At 40.9% G+C, this 27,687-nt stretch overlaps 1 protein-coding gene and 3 gene segments (V, D, J or C); 2 read left to right on the forward strand and 2 right to left on the reverse strand.

Annotated features, from left to right (window-relative positions):
- Positions 1 to 20,811, reverse strand: part of LOC139648814 (Ig kappa chain V-III region MOPC 63-like) — a 73,998-nt gene extending 53,187 nt beyond the window's left edge. Inside the window, 3 exon segments of the V gene segment in view lie at positions 17,988 to 18,046; positions 20,302 to 20,564; positions 20,657 to 20,811. Of these exon segments, the coding sequence occupies positions 17,988 to 18,046; positions 20,302 to 20,564; positions 20,657 to 20,708 (374 nt within the window).
- The window catches only part of LOC139648812 (Ig kappa chain V-III region MOPC 63-like), a 53,566-nt gene that overhangs the window by 16,121 nt on the left and 9,758 nt on the right, over positions 1 to 27,687 (forward strand).
- Positions 1,942 to 12,942, reverse strand: slc1a8b (solute carrier family 1 member 8b). 3 transcript variants are annotated; one of them, XM_071525048.1, is made up of 11 exons: positions 12,778 to 12,942; positions 10,743 to 10,822; positions 10,023 to 10,238; positions 6,997 to 7,039; positions 6,657 to 6,870; positions 5,943 to 6,042; positions 4,168 to 4,401; positions 3,209 to 3,403; positions 2,957 to 3,091; positions 2,698 to 2,809; positions 1,942 to 2,088 (listed from the first exon to the last, which is right to left on the reverse strand). In XM_071525048.1, exons 1-11 carry the CDS (start codon positions 12,940 to 12,942, stop codon positions 1,942 to 1,944), a joined length of 1,641 nt encoding a protein of 546 aa, XP_071381149.1. The 3 variants fall into 3 exon arrangements, with proteins under 3 accessions (XP_071381149.1, XP_071381148.1, XP_071381147.1); XM_071525047.1 differs by having other exon boundaries at positions 2,659 to 2,809; XM_071525046.1 differs by having other exon boundaries at positions 1,942 to 2,084; positions 2,649 to 2,809.
- On the forward strand, positions 21,243 to 23,009 carry LOC139648816 (immunoglobulin lambda constant 6-like). The segment is given in 2 exon segments: positions 21,243 to 21,449; positions 22,494 to 23,009. Coding segments are annotated over 2 exon segments (450 nt in total).

A 27,687-nucleotide genomic window follows, 5' to 3' on the forward strand; every position in this document is an offset into this window, starting at 1 on the left:
TAAAGGTCAATTGCATTTATCAAATGTGAAAATAGCGTGCACTGTAGCAAGCAAGCATATTCTAAAGCAGGTAATCTGAAAATGTATTCACCCATCTTTTTACGCTACTCAATTCTCATCGACAGAAGGACACTAGACCATCTTTTGATTGATTCTTTCCATAAAACTAGACCAGAATGATTTATAAAAGTCTAAAATGGATTGAGGAGATTGTGTGACTGAATTGTCACTTTGTGAAAGTAGAGAAGGAAACAAAAGTACAGGAGGAAACAAAATGATCACAATGACTTAAATATATGTTTTTTTTTTATAATGTTGATAGCCCTCCAGTTTGTTGACATGGATTAGACCCAGTGATTGCTGTCTCAAGCCAGATGGGGGAGACATGCCCACAGATTCCCAAGTTTGACAAATGAATGCTCCATCATCACTGACTGGTGGTTTTGCGGTACCTGCTGTAGTTGCATGTGTCTGCCTTTCAACACATGTAGTATGTAGGAAAATGCCTTTACCTGAATGTAATATCTGCATTGAAATGTGATTAGATAATTTATTTTTAAATGGCTGATAAGTTCCCAGCTTGCCAGAATATCTCCACATTTGAAAGTAGGAACTTTTAAATGTGAGATGCATGCACCTACAACTCATTCGTTAATGGAGTTAGCCTAAGTAAAAGGAACTAAAAGAAAAATGGCTTCTCCTTTCCTCGTCCAGCATCCATTTGTGTGGGGTAGGTTGTGTGGGTTTACATGGTTTTAGAGTTTTAACCTAAACCTAATGGTTTGGACTTGGATGACTGAGCTATTATTAGTTCTTTCATTGCAAAATAGACATTATGTTGCATTGTACTCCACTGTATTTATCGAACCCATACAGTTACAGTTGGTTGAAAGAGAAAAGACTATTCTTATATTCTTTTTTTTTTTTTACTTTAACCCAGCCATCTGATAAAGTAAAGTCATCAGAGAAAACATAAATTGACCACTGATGTCTTTAACTTAATCTCTCAGAGAATACTTAACAAGTCAGTGTGTGAAAGTCACATTTTGAAATACTACTACTAGTTCTAATACTAACAAAATAAATCAGGTAATTAGTAATCAGGACTTTTGAATACAACAGATCTTTATTAGAAAAACACATGAACAGTAATGTACACAAATCAAAATCAAACGCACTGGTATAAAAACACTTCCACAAGTGATCATCTTATGTGACTTCCATGTTCTAGTATTATGCCGTGCATATTTTTGTTCATCGCTATCTATAATTGATATATTTTATATTTTATCTTTATACTATCACCTCCTTGTCAGTATCAATTTGTTACTTTCAAGTCTTTCAAGTTTGCAAGAGTCACAGGACTGAGAACATGTTAAGGCAACTCAAAACCCTGAGTGAGAGTTAAACCGCAATAAACCGCAGTAAACTACATTATTGAGAGAGAACAGGCCTATTGTGAATCTCTAAACTGTCACCAGTGATTGGTAAACACTAATTAATCTCTATCAAAGTATGCTGTCCTTGCATCATTATGGTGTCTACAGATTCATTCAGAGAATACTGAACCAGTGTGTGAGATTCATATTATGTGTCAAACACGCACTTCTTGTCATTAATTGCATTTTCTCACAAATCCAATTCATCATATCCAAGTCAACCAGTCAAAAAATAAATGGAGAGACATATCAAGTAATGAAGGTTTCTCTTTTGACATGGCACAGGCGAGATCAGTTTAAGTCCTTAAACCCAAACATCACAAAATACTCAAGCTTTGGTCTCATCTACGTCGTTTACCCACAGCTGTTGGTGTTTGTGAGTTATGCGCTCCGACCAAACAGGATCTTCGGGACCGCTTGATGGTCCTTGTGGTCCTGAGATACGGAGGATCTGTGTGCTGTCGAAGGCAGCGCTCCCTGCTGTCCGTCCTGTCAAGGTGTCTCAGACCTGGCAGAGGTTGTAGCAGGCCACAGGTTTCTCCATTACGTTGTCTCCGTCCACCTCGAACACAAAGTCACAGCGGTGGGCCATCAGCGGCGCCTCGGACAGCGTCACGCTCTGATTACCAAAGGAGATTACTGTGTCTCTCTGTGGGAAAGACGCAACAATACAGTTAGTTAAGTCAGTTACAGTAGTTTCTAGATGCTGCTGGATCCAGATGTTATGGCTTTATCTCAAAAATGACATCAAAGCAAGTGTTTCAAGTGCCATAACTTTATAAAAATGCATGTATGAATGTACACTACCAGTCAAAAATTTGGACACACACAGTTTTTCTTTATTTTTTACTATTTTCCACATTTTAGAATAATAGTAAAGACATCAAAACTATGAAATAACACAAATGTAATTATGCAGTGACCAAAAATGTGTTAAACAAATCTAAACTATCTCATATTCTAGATTATTTAAAGTAGCCGCCCTTTGCCTTGATGGAAAGGCAAAGGCTTTAGAAAGAAATTCATACACAGGCATCAATTTCACTATTTATATTTGTCTAAGAAACAAATTTCAAGCATTCAAGCATAAGCCTTTAAATCAAAATGGCTTTAAGATAATGAAAAACATAGTACATTGAATTGAGGTGAGTCCAAACTTTTGACTGGTGTATATGCGTGTTCTCTCTCTCCCTCAACAAATAGAAATGCTCCTCCTCACCCGTGAGGGGCCTCCACCGTTGCTGGTAGTAGTAGTAGCGGCAGCAGCAGCGGCGGCGGCTGCCTTCTCAAAGTCCTTCTTACATAGATCGGCCATAATCCCAGCAGCCAAGGCATCGCCAAGAACATTGATCATTGTCCGGAAGCGATCGCTGAGAATCAGACAGAGAAAATAAGTCATACACACACACACACACACACACACACACACCACTCCAGCAGCCCATAAAAGATCCATCCTATACAAACTCTCAATTCATTACTGATGTTATAGCATGTTAAGTGTAAGTGGGACTCACAGGACCCAGTCGATGGCCACAATCAGCGTGATATCAGCAGGCGGTAACCCCACTGAGGTCAGGACAATCACCATGGTAACCAGACCAGCCTGAGGTATCCCAGCTGCCCCGATGCTGGCCGCTGTTGCCGTTATACTGAAGAGAAAGGCCCAGGATGTTAGGGATGGAATAGCCAGACAGTCCTTTACATAAGAAGCTCATCATGTCAGGAGAAAGTAGAGGAGACGTACAGATAAAGGAGTCTATTCTCACCTGATAGTGACCAGCTGGCCAAAGTCCAGCTCATACTCATTGACCTGAGCGATAAAGATGGCCGCCACAGCCTCATACAGAGCAGTTCCATCCATGTTAATGGTGGCTCCCACTGGCAGCACGAAGCGAGCGATCTGCCGGTCTACTCCACAGTTCTCCAAGAGACACTTCATGGTAATAGGCAGAGTGGCCGAGCTGCAGAGGAAGAAGAAGACGAGGGAAATGGAGGGGAAGTTAGGATACGAGCGTTAACTCACTTAGTCCTAAGCGGTGCTCGGGAGGCAAATGGCCTTGACTGCCAAACATGACCAACAGAATTAGCAGGCTAAAGCGGCGCTCTACATTTGGACACCAGCACTTTGGTTGGCAAGACCATGAATGAAGGCTTTTGGGTGTAGGGGCCCAAATAATATTTTAAAAAAAGACACTGCAGCATCATAAACTATTTTTATAGGAAAGACACCTCTTTGTTTTATGGCCCTCCATCCCTGATTCAAGTAGGGTTATACTGTTTAATTGGATTGCAGATATATCGGGCCAATATTGGACTTTTTATTAAATATTTTATTAAAGATGTCATGTCGTCCACCTCTGATGCGATGGAGGTTCCTCCCTGACCACAGCTGCATAAAACCAGTCTGTAAAACCTGCATTAGAATTGTATTTTCTTTGCACATTTTATTTATTCATTTAATTGTTAAATTACATATTTTTTAAATGAATTCTTATTTTTGTATCCCACAATTTCTCCTACCATTAAATAGCTGCGATTTTCAGTGTCACATGGTGGTCTAAATGCTATTTCAGAGGCTTTTCCACCCTGCCAAGAATAAAATTCTGGGGTAAACACTGAATTCTTGTAATTTTTTGGTATGAAGATATTGAATATTGGCACAAAATGTCTTTTAAAATGACTGAGAAAGTGAGAGCCAAGGCGCAGGGGCTCTGTCTCCACGTACCTGGATGAGGTGGCCAGTGCGATGACAAGTGCCTGCAGCAGGCCTCTGATGTAGGAGAAGGGGTTTTTACGAGTGATGACGAAGAAGAAGAGCGGCAGCAGGATGAGGCCATGCACAAACAGACCAGCCAGCACCGTGATGAAGTACATGCCCAGCTTCTCCCCCAGGTGGGCCGGGTCGTGCATGTCCAGAATCTTCCCTGCCACCAGGAACACAATGCCGAAGGGGAAATACCTGCACAGAAAAGCAGAGGGGGAGACGGGAAGGGAAGTTAATACAGTGAAGACGAGAAGAGGAGAGGAGAGAAGAGAAAAGGAGAGGAGCGGAGAGGAGAGGAGAGAAAAGGAGAGGAGCGGAGAGGAGAGGAGAGAAGAGAAGAGAACAGATTTGCAGGCCATGTGAGCCATGTGAGTCTACTAGTTGTGTGTGCTACAGTGAGGTGACATGCGTTTGCTCTTATAGGCATGCATGTTGCCGTGTAACTGTTGATCTACATGGTTGCATGTCGCTTGGTCAGCCTAAGACCTAAAGCTGCTTTAGAGCAACCTAGCTCACCTCGCTTTCACCTGGGTCTACAACACTGAACTGTGATCTGTGATTTGATGACTGAGTGGTTTTTACTCTGTTACAGAGTGACAAGAAAATGAGGAGGAGGTCTAACATGGAGCTTTACCCTATAATACACCAGAGAGAGAGATTGTCACGTTGCCATCAGCACGACTTGCCTGTGACGCTCTGCCTGCCATTGCTAGAAGATCTTATCCATTAGTCTAATGCTATCTACTTTCCCCAGCCAATTATTTGTACGCAAGTTAGTGGTAGACTGATGTAAACCCTATGAACTTGAGAGACCTTAGTCAAAAGAGTCTAGAAATGTTTTTTCACATATATTTTTCTATGCTATGGGCCAAACCTGTGAAATCAAGCTGGGCAATTTCAACCAGACTCTGATATTACAAGAGGAATAATGAATATACCATTACATAAGAGTGAACCTGAAGAAGCAGGAAGCGAAACGCATCGTTCGCTTCTAAACTTTGTATCTCATGTAAAGTAAAGGAACTTTTTCTAGAGACTTGGTGTGTGGCAAGAATCGGTACTTTGCAACAGTGGTTTTTCCTGCACTTGCCAGCACCCTAAAAAACATTTTTCAGTTGTGCAGGGTTAATCAATTTTTCACTGTACCATTATATATGTTGACATACTGTATGTCATAAATGTGAACTTTTCAGGAACTGAGAAAAACTGCCTTGTTTTCAGCTTGACCGCCATGCATTTTTGAATTTATCCAATAGGTTTTGAAAGGTTTTCATCAGTCCAAGCATGGTAGAATTTTCTCAGCCAATAGAGGAGCATGTGATCCTTCAACTGAAGTTAAAACAGGAAAATCACCAAGTTTGATGTTGAGATGGTTTCCCATGACAACAGCGTTATATTTTATTTTCATTTTACTTGTGTTCGTTAGCATTGAGCAGCCTAATCTCTTGTTATTGAGCGTCGTCTTGCCCCATTCATGCAGATCCACTCCTCCCCTGTTCGCTGTAATCAGCTCCCATGGAGAGTGAAGGACAGTTCAGATGGCACCAGTGAGTCTCCACTAAGTTGCGGTGAATGGTGCTTATTTTTAGATGTAATCTGGCTGCGCTCTGTAATCTGGCGGTACTGTGTCTGCTTTTGGATGTGTGTGTGTGTGTGTGTGCGTGTGTGTGTGTGTGTGTGTGTGTGTGAGTGTTAGAGACAAAGTAGTACATTTAAGTAAAGGAGTGGAACCTTACCACATAGCTGCGTTAATGATCTTCATGACACACTCGTTGATGCACTGACACACGTTGACGAGCGGTGCTCCACGCTCTCCCATCTTCCCCAGCAGCAGGCCTGCACAGGAGAACACAAACATGCAGTTTAGGGTTAGGGAGATTATTATTAGGGTTTGTTTTTTTTACTATTTTTCACATTTTAGAATAATTGTAAAGACATCAAAACTATGAAATAGCACAAATGGAATTATGTAGTGACCAAAAAAGTGTTAAATCAATATTTTAGATTCTTTAAAGTAGCCGCCCTTTGCCTTGATGGAAAGGCAAAGGCTTTGGAGAGAAATTCATATAGGCATCAACTTCACTATTTATATTTGTTTAACAAACAAATTTCAAACATTTAAGTATAAGGTCAAAATGGCTTTAAGAGAATGAAAAACATAGTAGATTCAATCAGGTGTGTCCAAGATTTTGACTGGTAGTGTACATGTTTGTGTAATGTTTGTGTACTATTTGTTAGTGTGTGTGTGTGTGTGTGTATGTGTGTGTGTGTGTGTGTGAGAGAGAGAGAGAGAGAGAGAGCGAGAGAGAGAGAGAGGGAGTGAACACACATTCATGCATCTTTCTGTGTTTTTAGAAGTTATTGCACTTGCATTAATTGCTTTGCTGTATTTACTGTGATGTATTTATCTGTGTATTTATCTATACCAGTTACATGTACGTGTGTCTTACCCATGGTGGCTGAGAAGATGACAATCCCCAGCACATTCATGCCCTTGCTGTTACCGGGGACGATCTTGTACTTGACGTCCGGAGCAGGGGTGATCTCCAGGAAGACAGGGTGGCCCAGCTGAGGGTTGTGGTAGTCGGGCATGACATACACATAGTTGGCCTGAGACTCTTTGACACTGGAGCTCTGCACGATGGGCACCAGGTCTGTTCGGTACTGGGGTGGGGCGAGAGAGAACAAATACACAGGTTGGTTAATATGTGAAAAATAAAAACTTAGAATTAGTGTGTAGTTCCAAGGGTTTTTATCATTTTCAGATCACAAAAGCTATTGTCCACTTACCTGTTGAAAAGTTGCTTCAATCAGATTTGACGGGATCATGTTCCTATAAAAGACAGGTGACAACTGTGTCAGATCCTATGTCTTTGGCATAACATGCAATTCAACTTATAACTATTGTCTTCTATTGTATAATATTTCATTTCATTTTTCATCAAACAAGGCAGCCTGATTGTTCTATTTTGGCGTGTGTAAAGAGCTGATGCCATTTGAATATATTTCTGGCATGTTTGTTTAGATCCCCAGTGGCCGGATGGATCTAAGGTTTAGGGAACGATATAAAAGGCTCAACAAGGCAGACGCTGTTTCCTTCCTCCTGGTACAATGTGATGCTAAGCTGCTGTTACAAATTTGTCAAAGGAAGCCATAATGTAAGAAAAAACTAGCCGTGACATCGTTAGAAGAGAAAATGCCATTGCAATGCAGTAATGCTGTGGATTATTGTGTGGATGAAATTATGTGAGATAATGCCTGCCTGGTTGGTGTCAAAAAAATCACATCTGCATGAATATTTAAAATGTCTGAAAAAGTGAACTGAACTGATGGTAGGAAGATTGTAAATTCATCTAGTGTATGTATGTTGTGTCACCAATTGTACATCCCTATTTTTGTCTGGTTGTAGACAAACAATGTTTGTTATTATAATATTTGTAATTCCTGTATGACTGACATTGGCTGTTGTCTTTATAATTAAGCAGCATTACCAGTAATCTGATTGGTTGATTTATGTTACAAGGTTAGGGTTACCACTCTGACTGGTATTTACTAATTTTTACTAATGCTGTTCCCATATGGATCAGCATTATTTTTTAAATTGTTTACAAAATAAAAGGAAGAAGAAGAATAAAATTTAATCCCAACCAGGCCAGGGATTAAATTTTCACATGTGCTTCACTTTAACAATACAGCTGAAACGTTGGTATATGAGCATTAAATCTTTCTTTATGGAGCTGTTTCTTTGAGTGTGCTGAGTTTCTTCCTTTTCTGTAGCTTCTTTGCCACTACCAGCACCTCACCAGGACAGCGGCATGCATTTATCTTTCTTTCGATCTGTAAATTTTTCACACTTCACAGACAAAAACAGAGAGAAGCCTTTAGATGTTCACAAGGTGGGAGGGCGGAGGGTCTGTATTTTTAAAGCACATGTTATAGGTACAGACTCCAGGCAGCAAGCCTATCAAACGTGTAAGAGGACTGAAATGCACACCTGGTACTTGACTTACAGCGACAGGCCACAGCTCTCTATATATAATCCAATCTAAGAAGAAGGTATTATTGGATCTCTGACATGAATGGCCCCGCGGTAAGCCTGTACACACACACACCCACACCAGACTGCAGGCTCGACGCAATCAAGTCAAACAGTTCCCAGGGACCTTCTAAGAAAGTGGAGGCTTAACAGATAACGATATAATGACTCGCTATTCTTAGCTGCTGCCGTAGGAGTGACGCTGCAACTATTTAGCAGCGCTTCTTTTTGTCACCTTAGTCACATCATTGGCCGAAAGCCTGGAAAGTGATCTGAGGTACTTTTCTCCTTTCCAGCTTGTTTATTTGCTCATAATGTGTCTGGTATTTCAATTGTTTTTTTCATTTATTTTTCTACCCCCTATTTTAGGAACCGGAGTCTCCTTAAGGTCCACAAAACAAAGGAATAAAACGGTCCATTAAAAGAAACCATTTGATTTTATAAAGACAGGACTAAAATTTATTTATTCAGGAAGGGTTTTTCATGTTTACTTTAGTGATTATTTAGTTTTTGTTTTATGTTTTGTTTTTAAATCTGTAGCACTTTGAGATTCCTTGTGAATGAAAAGTGCAGTACAAATAAAATGCATTATTAGCATTATTAGTATTATGATCAGGAGGCTTTATTGGATGAGTGATTTCTGACTGCCTGGAAATATTATGTCAACACCCGGAGGTCAGACTGATCCCTTAAGAGTTTGTGATTAGTGACCTTCCCGTTAGGGGCGCTTACAGAGAGGTCACTAGGTTTGAACAGGATCTCTACTGGATTTAATGGGTCTGTACTGGTTTTCCTAGGTGTTAAAGGGTGTGTTATGCAGCAAATCCTCACCTTTCAAAACAACACTAATAAGATAGAGTATAGAAAATCAGGAATTAACCATGTCTTCCTGAAAAGCCTGTACTGGAGGGGATTTCTTCTAATCTCAGCAGAACAGTTGTGAAATACGTTTTCCAGCCATCAGATCTTTTCCAAAAATAGCAGAGACCCCAGATATGTTACTGTATTTAGCGTACAGAGCTGGTCAACAGCTCTTTGTGTCTTTAATGTTTCCTTACAGGGAAAATCCACACTCAGGAACATACAGGTAATGGGAGAAGTGGAAAAATCTGATTACCTGGAAAGCCTCATTTGTTTACTGTGTTTTAACAAAATACTGTATAATCTGCTCACATGTCATTGACGAGGCAGAATATCCTTACCAGGTTAGACTGATTATTTTATAGCTCAATTACATTTTTATGATGGAAAAAAGTGTTTGAAGTTGAACACGAAAAGTTGAAATAAAACGACCCTGTTTGAGTGAAGTCTGATATATGATTGACTCACAAGCTCATTTACATCGACGCTACGCCTATTCTATGAATTTGTATTCGTTGGTTGTCTGTGTGTGTGTGTGTGTGTGTGTGTGTGTGTGTGTGTGTGTGGTCCCCCATTGCATTTGACTGATTAATTCATTCTCAGCAGTATGTGGTCAGTGTGTGTTTGTGCATCTACTGCATTCATGCAGTAAAGTGTGATACTTTATTCATTCCCAAAGGAGTATTTATCTTTCTGCTTGTCCCCCTCCACAGTGAGGTCAAAGGTCGGGCTCAGCTACAGAGCAGCACCCCTGGAGCTGGTAGGCATTCGGTGTCTTGCTCAAAGACAGTTCAGTAGGGCGGATGCATTCTGTTATGGGGACTTGAACTTGTGTCCTCCAGTTGTGGGACAGTCTCCCTAATCACTATGCCACCCTGCTACCCACGCTGCACCAGTGTTTGTGTGTGTGAGTGTGTACCTGATGAGGTCCAGCAGAGCGTCAGCGGAGGTCATGACAGGCCCTGAACCTGCATGGTGCCCTTCCTTCTCCGATCCTGTCCCTGGGTGAATGATGAGCACCAGCACGATGCCGACGATGACGGCGATGAAGGTGGTCCACAGGTAGTAGGTGATGGTCAGGACGCCCAGCCGACCGCTGGCCTTGGTGTCCATGGCTGACAGGCCAGACATGAGACTGGATAGGAGAGGAAAGAGAGGTATGATTGACTGATTAAGTCTATTTTAAATTGAGAAATGTACGGTTTTTAATCCATTCCAAATTGATAAATTGTTTCATAAGATAGCTAATACCTTCAGTAATATTTGTTGCTGAGGGTTATTTTAATGACAGCATTTACTTTGTCAGAGTAGGTATTTAAGATACTTAAGAAGACTGATATGTAATCTCTTCCCTCTCAGATTTGGGTGAAATAGCATTTGTAAATAATTCTTGGTGTTTGTTTTAATGTTGTGGAGTACCAGATTGTTGGAGTTTGCCACATATGAAAATATAATGTACCAGAAAGTTTATATAATCACAGGATAGTATTTGAATTCAGTTGAGCAGTTCTATGACTTACCGAACACTGATGCAGTAAACACCGCCCATCTGGTACTCCAAACAGGTTAAACACACTTTATTTGAAAATTGTATTTCACCCAAGTCTGGTCCACTTATACAGGTTGGGATGTATTTTACCTGGAGGTGATGAGGGGCAAAATCAGCATCTTTAGCATCCTCATCAGCAGTTCTCCAGGGAAGGAGAAGTAAATCTTGGCCTGTGAGAGGGAGAAAGGCATGAAGTTGTGGGCTTTGGTCTACCTGAAACAAACCTGGTTTCTATATCCTAAAAGTGCCTCAATGATCTACCTATAACTGAAGATCTAGCCGCCAGAGTTTCCCAAACATGGTGTGATTAACAAATAACAATCCAGTCAGCAACAAAAGAAACACCTCCAGTACATCAGTGGTGTGCAGAAGGGCATTTCGTAAAAACACAAGTTGTCGAACGGCTACATCAGCAGAAAACCATGCTGGTTTCCACTCCTGTCAGTTTCCACTCCTGTCAGTTTCCACTCCTGTCAGTGATCCATGGATCCATCCTGCCTGGTTTCTATAGCACAGGCTGCTGGTGTAATGGTGTGGAGAATGTACCAAAGTGCCTTAGTACCAATTGAGCATCATTTGATCGCCACAGCATAAATAAACACTGTTGCTGACCAAGTGAATCCCTTCATGGCCACAGTCTACTCTTTTTCCAATGGACATTTCCAGCAGGATAATGCACTGTCACATCAAGATGGCTCCAGGAACATGACAGTGACTTTAGTTTACTCCAGTGACCTGCACAGTCCCCAGATCTCAACCCAGCAGAGCGCTTTTGGGATGAAGTGGAACAGGATGTTTGCAATGTGCTGCCGAAAAATCAGCAGGAACTGTGTGATGTCATCGAGTCGGTGTGGACCAAGATCCCCGTGGAACATTATCAGCACCTTGTTGAATCCAGTCTCTTATCATGCACATTATGTCTATCAATGTTTGTTTATTTTGCTGTGTTTAAGTTAAGTACACCAACTTGCCAATGCAAATTGACAATTAATTAATTGATAATTGATTGATTGTGAATCATATGTTAAGATTGTTTTCAGTTCAATATTTATCACTTTTTCTTTACCTCAGAATTGCTCTTTGATATGCATATGCTACTTTTAGTCAGTGGACAGCTTTGCAAAATGTTGTTTATGTAAGACATTTAAGACCAAATAGAGGAGGAGCATTCATTTCACCATGTGTCTGACTATTTTAGAAATCACATTTATTACTTGGTTGTCTTCAACCTTAAGATTCATATTGGACTTAATCAACAATGCATAGTGCATAAAGACATTGCTGGCCAGATCCACTTCTGCTGCAGATAAAACAACTGTTTTGGAGGGTTACAACAGGTATGAACATGTCCCTCTGTTGTAATTTTTTTTTTTCATTTGTGTTTCATCAATTCTTTCTTTTGTTAATGGATGATGCTATTATATATTTATGTATTGTTGCTGACACACAAGCTTACATTTCTGACTGCACTTATTCTTTTCAATATTACAGTCGTTGCCAAGATACGTAAGGTACTTGGTCAATCAAGGAAGCCTCCAAGGACATGATTAGTGCATTTTATGTCATAGTAGCCACTTAAATAACTTTAACAAGACCGCACAAAGAGTTTTATCATGCAGGCCAACTTTTTTGCTATTTCTGCATTTAACAGGCCTAATTTCCTCCACATAAACAAAAATCACTTTAGGTTTGTGTCAGGCCGCGTTGATGCCTCTGCCTCCCCATTATACCTGCATTAATTCTCTGCTTCCCCATTACATAAGATCCTGAGGCTGATTGGCTTTACTTGTCGTCTGCGTTACAGCAGAAGTTAATGGAACAGGCTGCCTGTTACATCTCATCCTTCCTGAGCGTTGTATTAATTTGTACAATACCTGAAGAATTTAAGTCCCACTACATCACCGTTAACAACTCCAAGGGCACAAAGTCCTATCTTTTTTTTCATTTCATTATCAACATCATCAACATCATGGAAGACTGTAAAGCCATTTCTCATCACATTAAACCTTCCTTGTAAAGATCCAAAGCCGATCACAGTGCTAGCCCCCTTGTCCATTTTCCATCCATCCATCCATCCATCCATTCATCCATCCATCCATCCATCCATCCATCCAATCATCCATACCTGTGTGGACAGGTTGAGCGACCTAAGAAGAAATCCAAGCACACAGCCCGTAACCACGGCGATGACAGAGAGAGTCAGCAGGCCGTTCCTCCTGCAGTAGTCCTTCACATATTCCCTGACTTTCACGGACACCACACTATGAAACGGCTTCTTTAAGAACTCCATCCTGACTCTGGTCCAGTCAGTGTCTCCCGGTGTCTAGTGGTACCCGAGTCTCCCGGTAGGTGAGGTAGACGAGTGCGTATCCCAGGACAGCTGATGAATCTGATCAGCTGCTGGTCCAGTCTCACACTGAGGAGCTCACCCAGTCTGAGAGAGGAAGTGTTGACTAACTAATTCCCTGTAAATCATTCCTTAAAAGGATTAGCCACTCAGGATGTATTCAGGACTAACGGAGGCTCCTCCACGGCCACTCAGGCTTAAGGGGTCTAAAGACAAGACAGAAGCACTGGTTAATACCTCCATTCATAGCTCATTATAAGTTATTACTACCTGTTTCCCAGTCACTCCATTCATAAAACAGGTGCTTGCACTTTTACCTAGAAAAGTAGCTCACGGTCTTACCAACACCAAGCAGCACTGACCTGTATGTCATTCATGTTCCTATTGAAACTGTTTTTTCCTTCCTTAAAATGGATTACACTAACCTAAACATAATTCTAATATCAAGAGTGCATTTTATTAGGAAGGAATTCTGTTAGTTTTTCAAATGACACAATACAACAAAATTAAATAAAAGAAAAATTGAGAAGTGTTATTGGATGGAGGGAATAAAAGACAGTTTTGTAACCAGTAAAACACCATTACATGAGTATAATAATATTCTTGCTTTACAATTTAATTGACTGATTGTTTTTTGTCTGTCCAACATTGCCACAGATTTCCATTGCAGATTTAAGCAGCGTCAATGTGGTGGTATGTCACTGTCCATTTTACCATGACCTAGTTCTTCCACGGTGGACCTACATACGTATATAATTTGGTAAGATCTTAGGAATGTAATTATATAGTTCTTCAATATGTAATATAAAAATAATAAAACAATATATACTATACAATGTATATCACTGTATTTTTTTTAAACAAATCTTATTACAGAATTCTATTGTGTAATTGACCATTGATAAAATCTATCCTTTCCAGTAACTACAAAACTGTTGGACTTCTGCTTTTCATTATCTGAAAAAGGTTAATAACATCTGTAGCGCAATTGAGTGGAGCTGTGTCAGGGGAAGGGGGGGGGGTCATAACCGTACTGTCCATACATACTGTCCTTGGTCTTACTGTGACTTCAGGCCCTGTTGTCTATTCAGAGCCCATGGCATACTGACAAGTGTTAATGTCAGGATTTAGCATTTTAATTGGTAAATCGTCCCTCATTGGCCCAGAGACACAGCTTCAAATGACCTTGCTTGTGGTCAATATGCAACCTAAACATAAACCCATGAGGCCGCTGAGGAGAATGTGTCCTCATTTTGTTTGACATGAGACAAATGACACAGTCGCTACATAGATATATTGCATACTATATACGGATGTGTAATTTGAGCTGAATTTAATTTTGGATACAACTCTAAATGGAGGATTTAGATCTATCTGTGTATGATTGCAGAAAATAAGAAAATAACAGTTAACACTTAAGTAAAGAATGCTGCGGAAATGCTTTAAAAAACAGTGGGATATCAGTGTCAGTGAATCGTGGCAAGACATCAGTATCAGCTGTAGTAATCTGTCTATCCCGGTGTCTTGTTGTTTTCATGCTGTGTTAATTCTGTAGTCTACCTACGTCTGCTGACATCACAGCGCCCCTGACAACCTGGGAACAGATCCAACCTTGACTCTGTGCTGTCAGACAATGTCTGCCTACGTCACCTCTAACCAATCCAATAACCTTTAATCCTTGTCTTGAACAATGCAGATCAGGATCAACATACTGTATGGATCCTGGGACAGACACACACACATACACACACAGTTTTTTGTTTAAAAATACCTAAATCATGCACAAAGAAAATATGGGAAGCATTTGAACCCCATTTTACTGTAATAGGATAAAGGAGTGAGACAGGAAATACTAGGCAATCATGGAAAGGGTTTGGATGTGATCCAACGTATTTGTGAGAAATCATTCCAAGACTTTTCTTCATTTAACCATCCAAAGCCTTTAACAGTTATTCCTCACAAGTTTCTATATGGTGCCCTCAACTTGTTCATTTACACTACCAGTCAAAAGTTTGGACACACCTGATTGAATGTAAAGCCATTTTGATCAAAAGGCTTATGCTTAAATGCTTGAAATATGATTCTTTGACAAATATAAATAGTGAAGTTGATGCCTATGTATGAATTTCTTTCCAAAGCCTTTGCCTTTCCATCAAGGCAGAGAGTGTCTACTTTAAAGAATCTAAAATATAAGATAGTTTTGATTCATTTAACACTTTTTTGGTCACTGCATAATTCCATTTGTGTTATTTCATAGTTTTGATGTCTTTACTATTATTCTAAAATGGAGGAAAATAGTAAAAATAAGGAAAAATATGGTGTGTCCAAATTTTTGGCTGGTAGCGTATGTGTCTATCAATTGAAAAACCCTAATACCTCTCTCAATCTGTGCTCTGGTTTGAGCCAAACTGATGTTGTGTTGTTTTTACAGTATGCTTTTATTCAAGTCACTCTGCAGAACTGAGAGTCTCTGCAGAATGATTCGTTTTTTTATGTATTGTATGAATCTGCTTTGAGTTTGTTTGTGCTAGAAGTGTGATTTTGAGATCTGTTTCGCCACATAATGGCAGTGAATAGAGAGAGAAAAAAAACACAGTTCTCCAATCGTCTCTACCATGAACAACAGATAACAGAGAATCGTCGATTTTGGGATTTTTATATCATGTCCAGGAAGCTACACAACCCAAGGTACTACCAAAGTTCAACATCTCTTTAAATCCTGGCAGTTTAGTGCCACGCTTTACCCACTGCCAGGTGCTTGTACCCGCTATTTCTAAAACACCTTGGAGGATCTAATTCTGACAGCCAGTACCACAGAAAACACTACGTAAGGGTGTTAATTTAACAAAAGTCAACCCATGTGATCTCAGTGAGAATAACCTCACCCTGTGGTTGACCCGTAACCTGCCCTCTGGGTCAGGAGCCTGTGTTTTATAGTGACATCGACAGTGACCTCTTTCGTTCTTCCTAGAAAAGAAGATTAACTGTGTTTATGCTCTTGCCCATGGATGCAGCCCAACTTAATGCTCCGGTGATGTAAAGAGCAGTAATGACATGAATCGTGGGGCAAACTAATCCCAACAGTCATTTTTTCTTGATCCATAAGTGAATACTGTTTCTAATAACCACACAGAATTAATAATATTATGAAAGCACAGAAAGAAAGAAAAGAAACAGTCCAGAGCATCTAAACTTTAATTTGACTACAACTGAGAACTTTTGCCCTGGATCAGTTTTGCACCAGTTTTGCAGGTATCCCATGGGCAATGTCTCTCTCTCTGTCTGGGTTTCAAAGGATTAGATCAGATGGATGAACCCAGAAGTGGCCGATAGATTTAGAAGCTAATCCATTGTAAAAGCTCCCTGTTGGCTTGTCACACTCTTGACCAGGTCACCTTCCATCAGTGTGATTTAAAAAATGACCAGCGAAAAGTCATCGTACAGTGAAAACTACAGGCCTAGATTCAATAACTCAACCTAATTTTACATCTAAATGCTTACTGGAAACCACTGCTCAGCCGGTCTACAAACCATCTCCCATCCCTCTATACTGGAAGGAAACATTTTGGAACAGGTTAGAGAGACAATAAGATAATGTGATTATTGAGCACTGATTGAACGCTGTTAATTGGCAGGTTGTGATATTCAATCATGATCAGATGCAAGTGTACTTCAAGACAATTGTAAGATTTGGCCTCTGTCGCACTCCTCCTAACTTTCTCCTCTGCAGCACCCAGGTGATTAGGAATTATTTATTTTATTTTAATCTCTTTCAGCCCTATAGGGCTAATCTTCAAGACTCCATCAAACATTAAAACCAGTACACAACACTCAATAATAAAAACATATAAATTCATTAAGAGAAAAGGAAAGAGAAAAAAAAAATGAAAAAAAGCCACAAAAAAAAAGACATCCCAAAAGAGAAAAAGTGTTAGAGAAAGAAGAGGCCTGAATGTTATACTGCTGTTGTATTATTGCAATGTATTCAGAATTTTAATGGTCATATAAATCACTCCTCTAAGGACATGAGTGTAACTTCTCTTATTAGGGTATAATTTCTACACAGACAGCATACAAATCTCAGCTGCTTGATCAAATAAGTGAAATAAAGGTCAGGTAACAGCAGATAAAGTGAATGGCCATAAATTGCACCCATCCCATGTGTAGAAAACTTTTCATAACTCTGCTTGGTCAAAACATTGTTAATGCACTGTAAAATATCTAAAACACAATGAAAACAAAACTAAAATACTTGAGTTTTTAAGGGAGGTTTCTCCACTTACATAGTATAATACACATATACTGCAATCAGTGTTTGTGAACAAGTCTCTCCCAGTGATAGAAACCATACGCTCCAATCTGTGATGTCAACAGGAGAAAAAACTAACAATGACAATTTGAGACTGAGGTTGTGGACTCATGGCTGTTGGAAATCTGTATTCCTGTGCAGTATTAATAGTCATGAACAGGCCTGAGTCCTTGTGTCTACAGCAGTTTCCATTCACTATTCTTCATGACATCAGTGAGAGTCTTAGCTTTACCATGGGAGACTCTTTATTATAGTCAAGAATCAAAAATGATAGGAACAAGATATGTGAGCAATTTTCCCTTAACAGTGGATTGCTTTGTCTGATCCAGAAGTGATCTTTACACTGAAGGAGTCAGTGTGTCAGTAGTGATGTTGCCCAGTGTCCTGTCAACACAAACATGCATCATTTCAACTGTAGTAGATCATGGAAAGCAGGGATGTAACCGCCAATTCTGAGAATGTCAGAGTGCCACCACTCTGTTCATGCAAATCTGAGTTTCACTACCATTTCTGTCACCAAATGTGAGTCAAAATGTCTCTTTTATTTTAACTATGTTCAGTTGAGCAGTGGTCTGTGTCAGAGTCTCTTCCCCTTCAGCAGCTGCAGTTGGTTCCTGCTGTAACAGCTCAGTGTCTATGCAGTCTGACTGAGGGAGGTTTTTGTACGACTCAAAATCACTGTGTGAACACTCCACCACTGTGGTGACTCTGACAGTAATAAACTGCTGCATCTTCAGCCTGGAATCCACTGATGGTCAAAGCAGCATTAACACCATCTCCTCTGCCTTTGAATCGAGCTGGAACTCCCCTACTGGTTTGGGTGTTTATACCATTGTACACCAGCAGTTTAAGAGCTTCTCCAGATTTTTGCTGATACCAATGGACTTTACTACCTCCATCTGTATAAGTATAAACCTTTGGGTTGGTTTTACAGGTCAGAGTGACTGTGGCTCCAAGAGAAGATGTGACTACAGGAGGCTGCGTTACAGTCACTTGACTGCTGGATCCTGAAAAAAAGCAAAAAAAAGTACATTAATTCATGTTAAGGTGCAGATACAGCACTATATGTGTTATATTCATCTATTGCACTATGTGTGTAAATGTTTTAGGTGAACTAAATTCTTCTAGATTTTAAATTAAAAGCGAAAGTTGTTTTTTATTATGTTCAAAATACCTAACCTTTGAGGCAGCAGCAGGCCAGCGTCCAGATGAGGATGGTGATGAGAGTCATGGTGGTTGTGGTTTCTGCTGTGTTGAGTGACAGATCTGAGTCCTGCAGTGTTGAACTCACAGGACTATAAACCTTCTCAGTTCACTGGAGGATCAGCTGACAATGCAAAGCCTCCTCTCTATGGAAATGGTGTGTGTGCGGGCTGGTATGTCTAGTGTTGCAGCGGGAAAGAACTCATTACATATGCATAAAACATTAATTTTGGCTCCCAGATCTATCTAATATAACTGACTGTCATCACATTGATATTATTAAACTCACCACAAATTACTGAACACTTTGATATCAAACATGGCTATCTAAGCCCTATGTAAAAATGAAGAAATTGAATAATGTGAATAACTATTATACTGAACATCACAGTTACATATAAAACAAGAGATATACATTAGAGTCCACCACAATGTGATACCCAAGGTTTCATAAGTCTGTATGAAAGATTTCTCCTAATTTTGGACTCATTCCAATGAGTCTCATCCCAGACTTTCTGACTCTTGGGATTAACAGAGACAGGGCTGAGTGTTGGATGTTATGGTTATTTACCAGGCCTGTTTCTTGGTACCATCTTTTAGGGTTAGAAATGAGGTAATTTACACTGAGGTCAGTGCACTTTCCTTTTGATCTAACAGTTTTCCCCCACAGTGACCTATTATAAAGGGGAAACTCACACACAAGATGCAAACGGCCTTTGGTTGTAGGATAACAGGCTGCGTTCACTACAGTACAGAGGTGACAGAGGGGGTCCTGACCAGCTCAGAGGAGGAGAAGAGCAGACGCTACAGCAGCAGCAGCACCCTGACCCTGAGCCAGGACCGCTGGATGGAAGGAGAGCTGTACTCCTGCAGGGTGCTCCATCATGACCACACCCAGACCCAGTCCCTCTGCAGGAACCGGTGTGAGGGCTAGGGGGTCTGGAGGAAGCCCAGGACAGGAGCAGGAACAACACACCTGCTACTCTAATCTATAGAGATTTTAATGTTTGAGTCAGTTAAAGCTTTGTGGAATAGAGAACCACACTTCTATATAGTGTTGGGCAACAACAGCTTGGAGAGTAGTGTGTGTAGCTAAGCTGCTAGGTGAGTGTGGTTGATAACTGTCATGTTGATGATTGATGTTTTGCTAATAAAGCTTGCTCTGATAAATAACATGATGAACTGTATCAGTCATTACCTTTATGGACAGCACTCAGAAATTAAATGGTTTTATAGTTTCTATTGATACTCAGCATCTCCTCTCTGTGGAAAATGAACATCTTGGGATGTAAATGATCATGCAAATCTTGGTTTCACTACCTTTTTCAACTGGGAATGAAACTAAAAATCCGTTACAAGTAAGATTGACTGTAAAACAAAATTCACTTTGTGCAATTAACATACTTATGGAGTCAGGTGACCAGGTGACATTTTTAAGAGCTCCTCTGCGTTCCCAAACTGAGAGGCTAACATGGTCTAAGAAAATATTTTGAAGCTTTTTACACCAAAAAAAGCTCTATAGTTCTGAATTGTGAATGTGAAATGTACCTATAGCATAATATAATGGTTGTGCTTGGTGAGGTTACTGGTCAGACTCAGCTCTGTGTTCAGTGGTCTGTGTCAGAGTCTCTTCCCCTTCAGCAGCTGCAGTCGGTTCCTGCTGTAACAGCTCAGTGTCTATGCAGTCTGACTGAGGGAGGTTTTTGTACGACTGCAAATCACTGTGTGAACAGATTGACACTGTTAATGTAGTGGTAACTCTGACAGTAATAAACTGCTGCATCTTCAGCCTGAGCTCCACTGATGGTCAAAGTGAAGTCAGTCTTGGTTCCACTGCCACTAAACCGAGCTGGTATTCCTGATTGACGTTGATTCACAAATTTTATTAGGAGCTTATGAGTCTCTCCAGATTTCTGTTGATACCAGTGCATACCCTCATCTCCATCAGACCATCTGTAAACAGCTGGGTTGGTTTTACAGGTCAGAGTGACAGTGGATCCTGGAGTAAATGTCACTACTGGAGGCTGAGTCACAGTCACCTGACTGCTGGATCCTGCAGACAAAAACACAACATTCATTTATCAGCAGAAATAAATGACAGAAAAGGCAGCACACTGTGTTTGATATTTTGCTGAGTAAATGAACCTGTAAAACAGCAGCAGGCCAGCGTCCAGATGAGGATGGTGATGAGAGTCATGGTGGTTGTGGTTTCTGCTGTGTTGAGTGACAGATCTGAGTCCTGCAGTGTTGAACTCACAGGACTATAAACCTTCTCAGTTCACTGGAGGATCAGCTGACAATGCAAAGCCTCCTCTCTATGGAAATGATCTCTCTGCTCTCAACACACTGAAGGCAATGTGGGACACAAAATCAGGAGCAAATACTGCTTGGATTTACAGGATCTCTACTCTTATTGGATTACAAAAATACATTTGTCAGAAATCCTTGGAAATTATGATTTATCACATTTGGATTAAAGTGGTTTGCACTGTGGTTTGTATGATAAGATATTTAATCTCTGCCTTGATTGATTTACAAGGTTTACATAGATACATTATATGTTTTAAAGCTGATCATTATGATCTTGTAATAGATGATTTTTATGAAAGATGTAGTTAATTTACACATTAAATCCATGTAAAATATGATGAAAAAATTGAATTGTTATGAGGAGAACATAACTTGTTTGTCTGTCATTTGAAATGTGTAAAAAAAAATTAAAGCAAAATGTAATAAATCATCTTTTTTCATCAAACAATTTCAAACAACATCAAAGACTTTTCTGGATCTCACCAATTTAGCAGAACCTTTATGGCAAAGCAGAGTTTTATATTGGAAAGATGCTTGTTTCAAGTGCAGGAGGTTTTTGTACGGCCTCTTAATGAGTTTGTATCACTGTGGTGGACTTTTGGTGGAGGCACCAAACTCATCATTGACTGTAAGTACCAGAGATTTCTACTTTATATGACACATAGTATATCGCTTTAAACCAAATTTTTGGGAAGAAATTGAATAATCAAATTTTTACAGTTTGCACTTTGTTCATAGTATTTGCCATTTATTGGTTAGGGCTGAACAATCAGTTTGAATAGAAATCTTGCTGAGATCAATGTTTATTTAATCCTCTAGATTATTCAAGTTAGACATGCTATAAAAACATCCATTTTCTGAGCAATTGTATTTTTCATGGAGTTTTTATTTCATTAAATTTGCCAACCGACTAAAATCCTTAACAGTTAAATTATGATTTCACCAGTTAATTTTTCAGATGATGGCTACAATTAATATTTTCTGTGAATGCCTTTAAAATACATATGTCATTTCATACTTAAATCCAAAATAGCCTGTAACATTTGTTCATGGTTCGTTAGTTTTACATCTGGTGAAAAGGAAGTGAAAGAGACAGAGAAAAAACGGTTTTGACTGTTAATCTATAAAGCTTTTATCTGTTACATTTTTGGCACAAGCCAATCATTGCAGGGATGAGAGTTATGAGCTGTCAGATATTATAAAGCAGATTGGTAGATGTCATTATTAATCATCATTAACTAAACTTTTCAATTACATTTACATTTTAGTAATTTAACTGATTCTTTAATTCTGAGTGACATACAATGTGTGTTACAGTAGAACAAGCTTCATTATTTTAGTTGTCAAAATTACAATAAACTCTGACATTTATCTCCACCATGCCCTCCCTCCCCTCTCTTTGACATTCCTCCCCCTCTCCTCTCCTCTCCTCTCCTCTCCTCTCCTCTCCTCTCCTCCCCTTCTCTCCTCTCCTCTCCTCTCCTCTCCTCCCCTTCTCTCCTCTCCTCTCCTCTCCTCTCCTCTCCTCCCCTTCTCTCCTATCCTCTCCTGTCCTCTCCTCTCTTCTCCTCTCCTCTCCTCCCCCTCTCTCCTCTCCTCCCCTTCTCTCCTCTCCTCTCCTCTCCTCTCCTCTCCTCTCCTCTCCTCTCCTCTCTCTCTCTCTCCCCTCTAGTGGGTGTGACGCGGCCCACCCTGACCCTCCTCCCCCCCTCCAGAGTGGAGCTGCAGCAGGACGGTGCCACACTGGTGTGTCTGGCCAACGGGGGCTTCCCCTCAGCCTGGAGGCTGGGCTGGAAGGTGGGGGGCAGCAGCAGCTCCTCAGGGGTGTCAGACAGCCTGGAGGTCCTGGGGAGGGACGGCCGCTACAGCTGGAGCAGCACCCTGACCCTCCCTGCAGACCAGTGGAGGAAGGCGGGCTCAGTGAGCTGTGAGGCCAGTCTGAATGGCCAGACGCCTGTCACTCAAACCCTGGACCCTGACCGCTGCTCAGAGTAGAGCTTCAGCAACGCTTCCTGTCTAGAAATGTTCTTCTGTGCTGAAGATGACTTGACTCAGCTTTTTCATGTGCTGTAACTTTCTATAGCAGAGCTTCCTTACATTTTGCTTCAGTTCATAATTTTCTAACTGAACTGTATTTGAAGAGTTTCATTCCAAAATAAAGTTTAGCAAATTTGTGGCAGAAATGTTTTACCGTGATAAAAATAAATCTATATATTATAACAAGTCCATGTTTGTGTTTTTGCTTATAATATATTTATTATGAGAAATGTCCACTTGATCTTCCCAATATCATACCTGCTCTTACCAACTCACTTCACTGCAAAATCCAAGTCAGGTTTCTACTTTGTTTAATAGCACAAGGGATGGTTACATCAGGTCCTGTGTGTTGGTAAAGCTTTTTACTATCTAGTGACATTTGCATAGAGAATAGTAAGGTGAGGGAACAATCATCTAGATTTTTGAAATGTTGACTGACAAATTTGAATGTTTTTTTGTTTATAGAACCACAGAAGAAAGTTTCATTGCTTCAGGTTCAGGAGCTTCAGCAACGCTTCCTGTCTAGAAATGTTCTTCTGTGCTGAAGATGACTTGACTCAGCTTTTTTATGTGCAATTAACTTTCTATAGCAGAGCTTCCTTACATTTTTCTTCAATTCATAATTTTTCTAACTGAACTGTATTTGAAGTGTTTCATTCCAAAATAAAGTTTTATCAAAATTGTGGCAGAAATATATCATCGTAATAAAAATAAAAATAAAACTAGAAGGGCACTTGGAGAGCGCAGACCTCCGCCAAGGTTCGTGCTATTATTGCTTGTTCGTGAGCCGGATCCGGATCCGCTCCAAAATTTAATGGGTTCTTCCTTGGCCCATGCTACACCCTTCCATGAAGTTTCATGAAAATCGGGCCAGTAGTTTTTCCATAATCCTGCTAACAGACGAACAAACAAATGGCACCGAAAACATAACATAACATAAACATAACAATGCAACATATTTTGAGCTTATTGTATGTTTTGCATGTAAAACCTTATTCTGCAGAGTAACTAGTAACTACAGCTGTCAGATAAATGTAGTGGAGGAAAAAGTACAATATTTCCCTCTGAAATGTCTCATAAAATGGAAAAATTACTGATAATTTATGATAGGCTATTCAATCTTCGCCTGCAGTGAATTTTCCATTTCATTTTTTGGTAATGAAATCAGACAGCTGATAGTTGATGAAAGTGTATTTCAAGTTCAGCCTTTGTAGTCTATTTTTCTTTTGGATTTAAATAATGATGAATGGACTGAACTGATAGAAAAAGCCTTTGTATGACAATGAACTTCCTGAATACAGTAGCAGGAGAACAGCCAATCACAGAAGAAACAGTGGCTCTGTCCCGGAACTGGTGGAACGAAAAGTTGGTGAATTGCGCAAGAAAAGTTGCATTGCTTTGGCTGCTGTCAGAGAGGAAGAAAAAACTTGGAATGAAGGCTAATGCAAATTAAGCTGACATTTCTATAAGGCAAGAGTATTCATCATCATCAACATCATCATCATCATCATCATCATCATCATCATCACCACCTTCTTCTTCTTCTTCTTCTTCTTCTTCGTCTTCTTCATGATTACAACAGGCCATAATAATACATGATCATTCTGGGATCGCAGGAATATTTTGTAATATTCATTGTAGTTCTGACCCTTAACCTCAATATTTAGTTGCTTATAATGTTGGCAATTTAAGAATTGAAGTTTCCTCCCTGTTTTTTCTCATTATTTTCTATTGGTTGTGATTAAAGGCTGTGTCAGTCACATTTTCAAACTTCACCCCCTACTGCAAAGTTAATATGCCCATCTATATCAAAATTCAGCAATATATTAAGACTTCTTTTAGAGCTGCATTATATGAGGGTTAAACTATTTTGGACTAAAATGTCAACTGGAACGTTAAAATTCCAAGGTCACAATGTGACTCCAGGATGAGATAAATGTAGAGTAACATGGAAGCTCCACTTCCACTTCTGAGTTTGATCATTTAGGAGAGAGAAGAGATGGCTCTGTTTTTAACAGCATTTAAATAGCAAAACCACACAAACAAACAACGATAGTCTAGTTACACGTACACTATTGACTGTAGTGGAACTTACAAATCTCTACAGAAATAAAACCATACAGGCAGCACAGTATTTTCGATATCGTTATTGATATCATTTATTGAAATGCAAGACAAAGGGGGGGGGGGGGATGGAGGGGGGTTGGGTGTGTGAGCACAGGTGTTAATGTGCTCACATTGAAGAATCAGAGGATTTGTTAGAGTCTGAGTTGAGAGTTGACTCCATCTTGTCCTCCTTGTTCTTCTTCTTTTTCTCCTTACGCTTTGGAGTAAGGGCATCAGCGATTCTACGCAGGAAGCTCCGCTTCTTTTTCTTCTTCTTCTCCAAAAGTTCATTGAGCTCCCTCTCCAGAACAGCAAGCTTATCTGCCATGAAGGCTTTTCTCTTTGCCCACTCTCGCTCTTTCTCCTCCAGGGCCTGCTCGTTGTCAATTTTGGCCTTGAGGAGACCGGCCCTCTCCTCCTGCTGCTGGAGGAGGCAGCTCTCTAACTTCTGCTCAGTGTGCTTCAGAGAAGCCGTGATTCTGGTTTCAGCCTGGGCCTGTTCCTGAGCCAGTTGCTGGACCTGGGCCTGGGCCTGGGCCTTTTCCTGGACCTGATCCTGGCCCTTTTCCTGAGCATGGACCTGGGCCTCGACTTGGGCCTTTTCCTGGGCCTTTTCCTGGGCCTGGACCTGTTCCTGGACCTGTTCACGGGCCTCGACTTGGGCCTTTTCCTGGGCCTGGACCTGTTCCTGGACCTGTTCACGAGCCTCAACTTGGGCCTTTTCCTGGGCCTTTTCCTGGACCTGGGCCTGTTTTTGGGCCTCGACTTGGGCCTTTTCCTGGGCCTGGACCTGTTCCTGGGCCTGTTCATGGGCCTCACCTAGGGCCTTTTCCTGGGCCTTTTCCTGGACCTGGGCCTGTTCCTGGGCCTTGACTTGGGCCTGTTCCTGGGCCTCGACTTGAGCCTTTTCCTGGGCCTTTTCCTGGGCCTGTTCATGGGCCTCAACTTGGGCCTTTTCCTGGGCCCGTTCCTGGGCCTGTTTTTGGGCCTCGACTTGGGCCTTTTCCTGAGCCTCGACTTGGGCCTTTTCCTGAGCCTTTTCTTGGGCCTGAGCCTGTTCCTGGGCCTCGATTTGGGCCTTTTCCTGGGCCTTTTCCTGGGCCTGTTCCTGGGCCTTGACTTGAGCCTCGACTTGGGCCTTTTCCTGAGCCTTTTCCTGGGCATGGACCTGGGCCTGGGCCTGGACCTGGACCTGGACCTGGACCTGGACCTTTGCCATTTCCTTGGCCTTTTCCTGGGTCTGAGCCTGTACTTTGACCTCTTCCTGGGCTTTTCCCTGGGCCTGTTGATGGGCCTGTTCCTGGACCTGTTCCTGGGCCTTCTCCTGGGCCTGTTGCTGGGCCTGAGCCTGTTCGGCCAGGCCTAGGAACATGAACTGGAGCTGGCTCTGGGCAGAAGAATCCAGGTCCAGAATCTCCTTAAGATGTTCATCTGCCTCCCTCATAGTCTGGTATTCCTGGCTGGTCCATTTCCTGTGGGTCTGTTGCTGCTTCTCAGCAGAAGAGTCTAGGCCCAGAGCCAGCTTGAAATATGCTTCTGCCTCTATCATCATCAGATGCTCCTGGCTGCTCCATTTGCTCTGGACCTGTTCCTGGACCTGGACCTGTTCGGCCAGGCCCAGGAACATGAACTGGACCTGGGTGTGGTCAGAAGAGTCAAGGTCCAGAATCTTCCTGACATATTGATCTGCGTCCCTCATCATCTTATAGTCCTGCCTGCTCAATTTCTTCTGGGTCTGGATTTGTTCCTCATTCTGGACAGAAGAGTCCAGGCCCAGAACCAGCTTCAACTGTTTTTCTGCCTGTATCAGCAGCAGATGTTCCTCACTGCTGGAGACTGGGTCCAGGAGCCAGGTTTTCCTCTCCACAGAAAATTCCAGGTAGGTCTGCCGCGCAGTAATGTGGGCGGGGCTTACCTGGGCATCCTCCGGCTCCGTGTTGTGCTGGATCTCCATGTATTTCTTTCTCTTGTCTCTCTTTCTCTCTCTTTTTGTCTTGTGTGTCGCCTCCATCGCGCTAAAAAGTGAAATGTCTCTGTGCTGTGTGCACTTGGAATTATAACATCACACTGCATTCGCTGTCCTCATTGTGACACCGCAATGTATGAAGTTAGTGGGATTCCAAGTTCCCCTTGATTGACAGGACTGTCAAAGATTCTGTGTGTTTTGATTTGATTTTTTTGTATGTATCTAGCTTCAGTTAAGTGAATAAAAGTGTATTTCCTGGGTTTAATTACAAGAAGTGTAATTTGATTTAAGATCATTCCGGTTAGTGAGTGTTTGGAAAGAGTATTTTGGTTCTTGTTGAGAACCACTGCACTATATGTCATCTAACTAATGTCATCTACACATATATAAACATCTGGCAAATTTCAACATATTTTCAAGCATTACCCTAAATATATTCTGAAATATACAGTATGTGAAATGTATTTTTTGCAGCTTGGGATAGCTCTGATGTCACTGAACTGCATCTGATCCCAGCAAGCATGAGCAAACCTGAGAACTGCCTCTTGACTTGATTTCTTATCGGTACTGATTTGACAGTATGAAATATTTATTATTCTCTGGCAGGCTGCAGGCAGAAATGGCTGGAAACAAATCACTTAAATTCCAAACTACAGTTAGACTTATCCATGTAACCTGAGAATTCATATTATTGTTATTATTATTATTATTATTGTTTCAGTTAACTGTGCAAAGGACTAACAAGTGCTGAGATGAG

The sequence above is a fragment of the Centroberyx affinis genome, unplaced genomic scaffold (genome assembly GCF_046629955.1).
Source record: "Centroberyx affinis isolate AG114_WGS23_722 - 3 ecotype Tasmania unplaced genomic scaffold, CSIRO-AGI_Caff_v1 ptg001259l_1, whole genome shotgun sequence".
In the NCBI taxonomy this organism is placed as follows: Eukaryota; Metazoa; Chordata; class Actinopteri; order Beryciformes; family Berycidae; genus Centroberyx; species Centroberyx affinis.

What these genes read in the sequence shown, in the direction of transcription:
- slc1a8b (XM_071525046.1), bottom strand. Translation starts at nt 12,942, where the DNA reads ATGGAGTTCTTAAAGAAGCCGTTTCATAGTGTGGTGTCCGTGAAAGTC. An exon ending in TTGAAGCAACTTTTCAACAG is followed by an intron (nt 6,871 to 6,996) that starts GTAAGTGGACAA and finishes GCCCCACCCCAG; the next exon opens with TACCGAACAGACCTGGTGCC. An exon ending in GTGGCCATCGACTGGGTCCT is followed by an intron (nt 2,810 to 2,956) that starts GTGAGTCCCACT and finishes TCTGATTCTCAG; the next exon opens with CGATCGCTTCCGGACAATGA.